Source organism: Dermacentor silvarum, chromosome 2 (assembly GCF_013339745.2).
Source record: "Dermacentor silvarum isolate Dsil-2018 chromosome 2, BIME_Dsil_1.4, whole genome shotgun sequence".
Taxonomy (NCBI): domain Eukaryota; kingdom Metazoa; phylum Arthropoda; class Arachnida; order Ixodida; family Ixodidae; genus Dermacentor; species Dermacentor silvarum.
Genome location: NC_051155.1, coordinates 147,509,054 through 147,519,238, shown reverse-complemented (window position 1 = coordinate 147,519,238; position 10,185 = coordinate 147,509,054). Strand labels below are relative to the sequence as shown.

General features: G+C 46.6%; 1 protein-coding gene across 1 annotated transcript; it reads right to left on the bottom strand.

Moving 5' to 3' along the window:
• Nucleotides 1-3,846: 3,846 nt before the first annotated feature.
• Nucleotides 3,847-5,679, bottom strand: LOC119440451 (uncharacterized). Its single transcript, XM_037705358.2, has one exon. It carries the CDS (start codon nt 5,620-5,622, stop codon nt 3,847-3,849), a length of 1,776 nt encoding a protein of 591 aa, XP_037561286.1. The 5' UTR covers nt 5,623-5,679.
• Nucleotides 5,680-10,185: the final 4,506 nt, after the last annotated feature.

Sequence of the window (10,185 nt, the reverse complement as noted above, 5' to 3'; positions counted from 1 at the left end):
AGGTCATCAGCCTTTCGAGAATGTGAGTGTGGCTATCTGTGTTACATGCTATACTATAGAGCTTCCATTCGGCTTCAATGATGCCGACGTTGGCGTCAGCGACGGAGTGGTATGAGCTTGTGCGAGCACACCAGAGCTCACACCCATAACACACCCCACTACATGGGAATGGCAGGCAGCGCTGTCCAGCTCCGACTTGACGGACCAGCTCAACCGAGCGAGAAGGGCAGCTAAGGCCGCTGGACTCCTGGTCTGAGGGGACCATCCACTGTAGATTGGAGGAGCTACCTACACTTGCGTTCTCTTTTGAATAAAAGTTTATTCTCTCTCTCTCTCTCTTCTCGGCGTCAGGGAAAGCCACACACATTTTGGGGCACCAAAAGGTGCGCTTCACTGCATGTGTTCATATTGGCCCCTTTTGCCATAATTTTTGAAATGCACCTTCGAGTGCCATGAGTCTTTTTCCTGACTTTAGCACAAGGACAACTTTATACCTTCAATGAGGTTGGTGTGTGTTTTCTCCTCCAGTTCGTTGCAAACGTCGTTTGGTGTTTGTAGCTCCGAGGTAGGTCAGTTCATCGGGGCTTGGGGCCGTTGCGTTCCTTGCAGCGTCAAGATCACTTGTGAGTACGCCCAATTGAAAATCTAGGTTCAAATACGGTGATTTTGATTGTGACCTATCTTCAACTGCAATTCCAGCTGTCGGAGTGAATTCTGGTATATTATTGTCTGCTGGCAACTGAACTTGGCCGAGCCATTAAGGAGTGCACAAAATTCCTGTGCTTCCGTAACTTCATATGATACACGTGGCAGTGACAACGCGTGGAAAGGACGGAGCTGTATTAACGGGCAAACGAATGGCTCGCACGATGTACCAGACTTTCGTAGACGACATCAATAACATAAATGAAAGGCACAATTCGTCCCAGCGCTTGAATGAAACAGTCTGGAGCTGCCTCTTTCATCTTGGAAAAAATTTCTTGTGCTTCAGTGTAGTCTCTGTTTTTCGTTTTCAGCGTTGTCTTATTTTATTATTCTGTCAGGGTTTTGGCGCACCTAGCTTCCAGTGCGTTCATTGGGCAGAGTGGGCGGGCCCATTTCGGAGGCAATCCACTTGAGAGGCGTGAGTGGGCTGATCTCAGAGGCGATGCGTAACGAGTGTCCGTATAGACGCATCAAATCATTAGCGCTAAAGTACGTGTTACAATCAGTCACACTGAGGTTGTTTGCATTATCCGTGAAGGAATTAAACCTACTGAAGACAAGATAGCCCTTGCCTTATTCATAGTTTTGCTACATTCTTCCTAATGCGGTTTGCATACGTTATTCAAACCCCCTATACTAATTTGTGCATGTGCGCATAAAAAAAAAAAAGAAAATAGCGGCGCGGTGTGTTGCTGTTTAATGGCCTCCGCCGTTTAAATGGTGCCTCGCTGACACTCGCACTGGACACACTTGCGTTTTCATTCAGGGCCCTTTTGCGGTCCACGAGCACGCGCCGGGTGGTGCGGTAGCCAAGGTAAAATATTGCAGAGCCATGCAGTTCTGCAAGATTTTACCATGAGGCTGCGGCGAACGGCGATGCGATGCCTTGTGGAGCGATCGACGGACATACGGACAATGCATTCGAGAGAACGATAGAGTAACAAGGAAAGGCAGGGAGGTTGCCCAGACGGACGTCCGGTCTGCTACCCTGCACGGGAAAGAGGAGATGAAAGATTAAAAGAAGAACGCATTCGAGGACTAGTACTAAATATGCGACGTGAAAATAACCCGGACTAAGCGTGCGACAACGGTTTCATCACGTCCGCTTCTAAATGACTGTCAATTCACATGCGTGCATTGATTAGGTTATATCGAAGAGAGTGCAACAAGTAAGCTAGCCAGCTAGCAATTAAGCACGTAAGCAAGCAAGCGAGCGAACCCTGCTGCACAACATTTAATGATCTTAATTAAGATTCGAAATACACTCGCACTTCTTAAGTATGAACGTCTCTTAGAGTATACAAGATACGTCTGAATTTATACTCGATGCCATTGTCTGTGAGGCAGCTCAGCATGCTCGAATATGGTATGTGAAAAAGGAATATATCAAATCCAGAGGGTTCAGCCTGTCAGATGAACAGTAAGCAACCATCAGATAAAAATAGAAGACCACCGGTAGCCTATTACATGAGCTTTGATACACGCATTGGTGTCAGGACTAAATATGGAAGGCATGCCTAATAAAGTTACGACGAGTGGTAGACTGTCGATCAGCTTTTTACGTGCCCATTGCCAATATACGAACATTTCCTCGTCAATGTTTTGTGCTGTAATCTGTGGTTCACATATACGATGTAATCATTTCAGATTCATCTATTTTCCTAAGCAAAAAAAAAAATGCAGTAATGAAATACGGGGCTACAACAATAGCGGCATCCTGCGTGTAAACTGATGGGCCTTGAGTCGGCTACACTATAGTAGTTTTTAGACAAGAAATAAAGGCCGCTAGCAAAGAACGTGATTATTTGTGGAAAGTATCAATTACTTCAATGTCAGTGAAATGAGCGAGCATTGCGATGTAGGAAAACTTCGACGCTACCGCCCTTCAGCCATATATAACAGGTGTTTCTGCGAAAGCTTTAATTTTTACATATCGCCTGTGGCGGAAAGCACAATTCTAGTCCTTGAGCTGGTCTACTTGAAGAGGCGGACATTACTTGCACGAAAAATGGATGTACCTAATCTACAACTTAATGAAAATTCACAAATTACGTTTTTACCGAATTACCTTGCCTTATACTTATTGCAATTTACTATTTTTATCTCGTGAAACTTCAAGGCATATATCCACATGAAATTAATTCTGTGGATGACATCATTTTCGAGATATGCCCCATCAAACTTGCTGTAAAGTGCACTCTCGTTGCACTTACTTCTTTACCAAAACGCCGGTTTATGCATTGAAGCACAAAAGTATCTGGAGTGGACCGCCAATGTATTTCTATGCAAAGTTCAGGAATTAATATCTCTAAACTAGTGCCATCTTGAGAATTCGATAAACTTTGCGAACGCACAGGCTACAATTTGTGAATTGCAATATGTGCTGTGAAGTAATTAGGTAGAAACTTCATTAGTGAATTTTTGGTTATGTTATGGCTCAGTTATTTATTTTTGGCTCAGTTATGCATTTCAATTTCTCGTTCAGATAATGTCCGCCCGTTTGGGCTATATCCAGCTCAATGACTACAATTCTATTTGCCACAGATAATTAGAAAACAAAATACTTAAGGTCTTCCGAAGTACAGTATACGTGATAGCCGGAGCAAGCGGCTGCAAAGGATTACCACGTTCTTCAATAATAATACATACACATATACATACATAATACATACATAATAATACAACTATAATACATACATTTCGGGGCATTTACACATTTATGAAAAATAAAAGCATATATTATGTGTCCATTCAAAGTCTCACACACACACACACACACACACACACACACACACACACACACACACACACACACACACACACACACACACACACACACACACACACACACACACACACACGCACACGCACACGCACACGCACACGCACACACACGCACACACACACACGCACAGGCACACACACACGCACACAGACACAAACAAAAATGACGAATCCTTGCTCAAATAACCAAAATTGCAATATTGGAATCCCGGTTAAAAAACGATGCCACATACTACATTCGTGCACTGCATGCAAATTCCAGCACAAGACTGCACCACAGCGTAGCATAGCTGCTGGCGTAGCACGGTTGGTATGTAGATTATAGCACCAGAGGAGAGCTACGGCGTCAGTCTTCGTTCAAGTTGCATTCGGCAGCTGCGGCCTGCATATGCAAATCTTCTGCCACCTGCTCGCCGGTAGGCATTCGGTCTGGTTGCTATACCAATCCAGCCTCTGGAGAAATTCCACGCGGTTCTCCTGTGACTTCGACTCGCCGCGCAGTGATCCGTGCACCTCGAAGTGGGCAGTCGGCCTCGTGGTTATCGCGACGCGGAGCAACACCTTGCCTGCCACGCGACCTCCAAGCACCGATGATTCGTCGACACTGACAAGCTCCCACACGACACACCGGCTGGGAAAGTGCAGTTCCGCGAGAGCGTTGATGTAAGACACGGCGTAGCGGGCGAACGACAAGGTCACTCTCTGGTTCCCGAAGTTGCTGCTGGTGCCGAAACACGCGCAGAATTCCGGCTGTACGAAGGCGTCCGCGCATGTTCTCTCGGGTGGTATTCGGCCTATGAGGCTCAGTCCCTTGTTTGTGGAACCGTTTCCGAGAGCGGGAAAACTGGATAGCGCCACCAACGTGGCGTGCAAGTCGTAGTGTGTGACCAAACGACGTTGGTTGACCTCTAGCTGCACAGCGGCTTCCGGGTGTTCTGACAGGAAGCGTTTAGGAAGCGCGAGAAAGCATAACGGGTTGTTGTCTTCAAAGCGACCGATCTCGCCCATCCTGAACGGGCCGATGCGAGGGCCGTGGTCGCTCACGAAAACCAGTGCTGTGTTCTCGAGCACGCCGCGTACGGAGAGTTCTCGGAGAAAGGCTTCCAGTATTCGGTCCATGATCTTCAGTCCGTTTAAGTGGTTGTGAGTGAGATAGCTAAGCCACACAAACGAGAAGATCGGCTTGTGCCTATTTATCTTTAGCACCTGGCCGACGTAATCGAGGAGCGCTTTCGTCTTCAATCGTGATCCCACACAGTAGCGCTCGTGGAAGCGTGTCTCGTCCATTAGCCGTAGGACGGACACGGGGTAGTAGTCTGCAGGCGCGCGTGAGAACCCGTTGAAGTTCGGGTAAGTGAAGAGACCGTAATGTGGCATTTCCTCAATGTATGTTGTCATGTAACCTCTGCTCTTATATAAATTCCAAACGAACGGAAGCGCCTCCACTGTCTGGGAGCTAGCAATAAGATTCTCTGCGTCAGCGCCAGCAATCCCGGTGAGTAAAGGAATCAGGTTCGGGAAAGAACTATCCCCGACTTTGTTGAACGCGAGATATTCGAACGCGACCAGTTCTTCCTTCAGGAACTTGCGCGTTCGTTTCATCTGGCGGTTGAAGTTCAATCGCGACGTCGAGTCCACGCCTAATATGAGGACGTTCATGGAACTGTTCATGTTCAGCGAAGAAGCAGCATCGTTCGACGTGGGACCATGGAAGGACCCGTTACGCTTCTTCGGTCGTGGTACGAAGAAGTAGTCTTCGAACAGTAGACTTCCGTTCGCCTTGCAAGAGATCTGTACGTACTCTGCTTCTACTGGACTCCCGGTGGGCAGTGGCACAAACGGACCCAGCGCGATCGCTGTGTCGGGAACACTCGCGTTTTCATCCCTGAACACTTCTCGGTAGTAGCAGCGGATGTGACGCTCCGAGACGTTGTAGCCGCGACGAAGGGCCTTGGCGTCTAACGTAAACCTGTCGAAGTCCTGGACGAAGACAGTGAGGTTGCGACTCGCACACAGAGCTTCGTACGGGGCATCCTCGACGAAATACCGCCGGACTATCCAGTGGTGAGGATTGTAGAGTGGCAGCGAACACCCTGGAGTCTTCAGCAGGAATCCGTCGTAGTGAATTGTCATGTTCCTGAACACCGGCGTCAGCACGGACACTTCGAACCAAAAGAATTTGTACAGACACGCGACGTAGATGACGCCATACAATATCAATTTCGCCCGGCGGCGAAACCATGACAGTCTCGGCATATTCGATTCTTCTTTTTCATTTCCCAGAGAGTCCACCAAAAATTTTGTGCTGTTTATATACAATTACAATGATTTTAATTCTGTCTCTGCCCTGTAAATCTCTTTCCAAATTATCATAAACGCTATACTTCACCCTGATTTACTTTTTCGTCTAGTTTTTTTTTTTTTTTTCGTCTCTCCCTTCCCTTTAACCTTTAACCGCCGGCTTCTTGGCCAATCGCCCGTAGTGGGTAAGCGCCACGGATGAGGATCAAGCAAGCAAGCAAGCAAGTGTGATGCAGTCGGTGGTGATGATAATGATGACCTAAGAATCAATGGTACACACCGGCTCCTGTGAAGAACTATCCATGAATCGGGCAGCACGACGAAATAACATTTGATTGATTTTAGATTTACACCTGCAAACCTTTTTAAATAATCGGAAAAAGTGTACATTAAAAAATAAAGAAAATAATAGCAAGAAACAAGAATTATAAAGAAGAAAGAAATAGAGAGAATTAAGAAAGGATAAATCTACGATTAGGCAGTTAGACAGTGAGATTCAATAATTTTCCATGGCTGTGTAAATTAACATTCCCGTGATTGCGACCAAGAATGAAAGCACCGTAATGACTTAACGAAATTTCTTGAGTCAATTGGCCGGCAGAATAACAAAAATGATAAATTGATTCGGTTCATTGAAAATGACCACAAAGGGAAGAAATATTCTCTTTTATCTAGGGAAGCGTAGCCTCTGAATGTGACTTCATGTTGTCGTGTTTCGCATCATTTAAAGCTCCAAGCGGGAAAATTAATTTGCCGCGCTGGAAAAAGAACGCCCCAGTTTCGCCCGACAGGCGAAGCACTGATTGCGATAGCAAATTATTATACAGCTATACAAAGTAAAGGTAGTCGTTCTATCAGCTGCATAAACGGCTGTAAACATTCGCTTACTATAGCTAAATTTAGAAGGGCGTTGTCACGCGCGCACAGGAAAACGCGAGCACATTTCACTCAACGACTGTGAACACTCGCTGTCAGAACACTGGCGTTATGAAGAGTGCATCACGATGCAGCCCCGAGCCGCCTCGATTTGCACTATATCCGGTGCGTGTTTGCACTATGTCCGGTACAGGTCAACGCAAGACAGCAGCCAGAAGCTGAAAAGTGTGTGTCGGAAGGAGGGGGAGGGAAAGGCAAAGAAAGCTTCACTTTAATACCCGCGAGAGAGGAGGGGTACGAATAGGGTTCGGGGAAGAAGCCCAGGCCCGAGTCCTTGTAGTCGTCGCGTTGCGACCGGGGATTGAAATATGGGCAAATTCGCTGATGGCAACACGTGGTCATACCTTGTCTTCTTTGAAAGCAAAGCTTCCTTTGCTTCTTCCCCCAATTTTTTGTGCTCTGGCTGATGTTTCGTACGATTTGCCGGTACCGGAAATAGTGCAAAGAAGCACCGTAGGCAAGAACTGGGCACGCCTACGGTGCAAAGAAGCATCGTAGGCGTGCCCCACTGGGTTCTTTGCAGAACGATCAGATGGCGCTCGCCTCCGCGCCTCCGCGGCGCCGGGCGTGTGGTGGAAGGAAAAATTTGACCATGATGGACGCCTTTCTTACTGTTTCAGTTTTTATTAAATACATTTAGCACGAGTTAAGTCGTAGGCTCGGTTTGAGCGGTGATTTAAATTTTATGCGTAAGTGTGTAATGACCCACTGAGCGAAATGCAGCTCCACTAACGTGAAACCTGGGGAGATGCGAAGCATGCAGTGATGCACCGATAATGAGCTCGTACTGCCTTAAGCAATGGCTCGATCATAACGACGTAAACGCAGCCTGCCCATTACGACGGTAGAAGAGGAGTGCAATTCTACGCTGGAATGATGAGCGACAACGCAGCCAGCTGTGGAAGACGACGACGGCGACGACGAACGCGTGCCGAGCGCGATCACGATCATGCCGACAGGAGACGCCGACAAGAGACCACGTCGAGTATTGTAGATACGTGCGAGGTGACACGGTGCAACTGTATAGTTTGTGTAGTCCCATTAAAAAAAAATATTATTTCGTGAATTTGGCAGCCATGGTTGGCCTAGTAGTTTTTTTGGATATTATATGTACCGGATTGAGCTTGCATCGCGCATAGCGTTCGCCGCAATCGTTTCCCGGTAAAGATTACGGTCGCATAAGCTGCAGTTGCCGGGACACGGCGTTTTCCCAGTGTATGGAGGAGCGCATACACAGGGAGCCGTTTCACTTTTCCGCTCTCCCACGATGCGATAGGCCAACCGTGACCTCCGGGATCGCTTGCGATCTCGAAGGTCATGGGGCGCGCGCCCGTACCGCGTTAGTCGACTTACCGCCGTTTACATGGATGCAATGCGCTAGAAATGGGACGCGATGCGCCAACATCTAAAGGATTTTCTGGCGCTGCTAAATATTTCGTTCTCAGCGGAGTTGTCGCAATCCGCTCGCGCCCTCTCCACCAGAGATTTACACCCCCCCCCCCCCACATCCGCCCAACACCCCTCCAGGAGAATCCGAACACCCCCCCCCCCCAAAAAAAAAAAAAATATATATATATATTGCGAACCAACCCCCCCCCCCCCCCCCTCCCCTCTCACCTCTTACTGCGACCTGCAGGGAGCGTAGAAACCTTGATGTCGCGGTAAATGTTTGAGCGTGAATCAGTTCCGAGATGCATGTTTGGTCTTTGTTTTTTTTTTCTCCACTTTTAAGTCACCGTATGCACAATACGTACAGTACGAGTACCAATCCAGCCTCTGGAGAAATTCCACGCGTTTCCCCTGTGAGTTCGACTCGTCGCGCAGTGCTCCGACACCTCGAAGTGGGCAGCCACTTCGAGGTGTACGGAGGTTACGACTAAGCACCCCTGTGCTTAGTCGTAAAACTTACAATGTGGCACATTGCTCTCGTTATCGCTAAGCTCCAAATGAGTAGACTGGGGAATGAATAGAATTTACAGACGGTATCCTGGAGAGCTGGCTTCACAGCAAGCGCTGCTGATGCTTGCGTGCGAGGTCGAGAGAAAAACAATGTTACCTGCTTTGTCATCAGCTGCAATGAAAATACTGCTTCTTCCCGTAGGAACTGCTGCCATTGAAAGAAGCTTTTTCCCCATGAACAGGATCTTAACATCAGATAGATGTTGCGTGACGCCGGCCCATGTCGACGCGCTGATGAAAATTTCTATCGAAGATCCAAGTAACCAGAATATTTGGAATGCAATAGACGAAGAAAAGGAAGAATATTTGCAGTTTGTAGACAGAGCCTATATGATGTGGGCCAAGAAACCACGTCGAGTATTGTAGATACATGCGAGGTGACACGGTGCAACTGTATAGTTTGTGTAGTCCCATTTTTAAAAATTATTATTTCGTGAATGTGGCAGCCATGGTTGGCCTAGTAGTTTCTTTTGATATTGTATGTACCGGATTGTAGCGGACATGATGCGCATGTATACCTTTTGTTCTTAGTTATATTTTAATTGTGCTGTTTAAGGTGTATGGTTGCTTCGTGCCTGGTGTGCTTAGTTTCTTTTTTTTTGTCGTGCAAAATGATATTGTACTTAGTTTTGAAAACGTCTGCACTTTGTTCTAACCAAGACTTGTAGATTAAGAACTTACTTCACTTTGTTCTGGATAAAAAAAAAAAAAGAATAAGCTTTGCGCAAGCAAATGAAAACTCTAAACGCATGCCCCTTATGTCCTTGCAATTTTCAACCGTGGTGGCAAACTGTCATGGGTGTTTAAATATAGTATTGAACTTATAAACCCACAAAACGAGGCACACATTATGGCCTGCTATACAGCGTTCGTTCGTGCCCGCCTGTCTCCACCTTCGTTGTAGTATTTTTTGCGCACCATCAACTCGACATGCACCAACAAGGACGGAAACCCTTGTAACATGTGGTTTAATATACTTGCTCAAAAGGTTAATTAGTGTACTTCTGCTAATTAGCAGCTTTTCCGTCGCCATTTGTTGCAAAAAGATTTCAGCCTTAATTAAATAACACAACGTGGGAAAAAGAGCCAAAGATATAACCAATAACTTTGTATCCATCTCCCCCCCCCCCCCCCCCCCCCCCAAATAGAAATTCTAGATAAACCCCTGCTCTCCACCACAGCACACCTGCTCCTCTACTCCCGATACAGCAGCTGCGTCCATCAGTAATTTAAAGGGACTTTAGTTCCCGCGTGATACCTCATATGCAACGTCACGCCAACTGCAGCGCCAGTTGTTTCCAGTGGTTTTAACACAAAGTGTACGCAGGTTTAAACAGAACGGCTTGCCAGAAAACTTTAACCCAGCTTCGGTCGGCTTTTTAATGTTAGCTGTGCGCTCTATTGAAAAAAAAAAAATTAAAAAAAGTATTTTTTCGCGATGTATTATTTTCACCGCAGTTTTATCGTAAGGTATTTTGGTATGCATTGATATTTTTAAGG

Coding starts and splice junctions, on each gene's coding strand:
- LOC119440451 (XM_037705358.2), bottom strand. CDS start 5,622: ATGACAATTCACTACGACGGATTCCTGCTGAAGACTCCAGGGTGTTCG.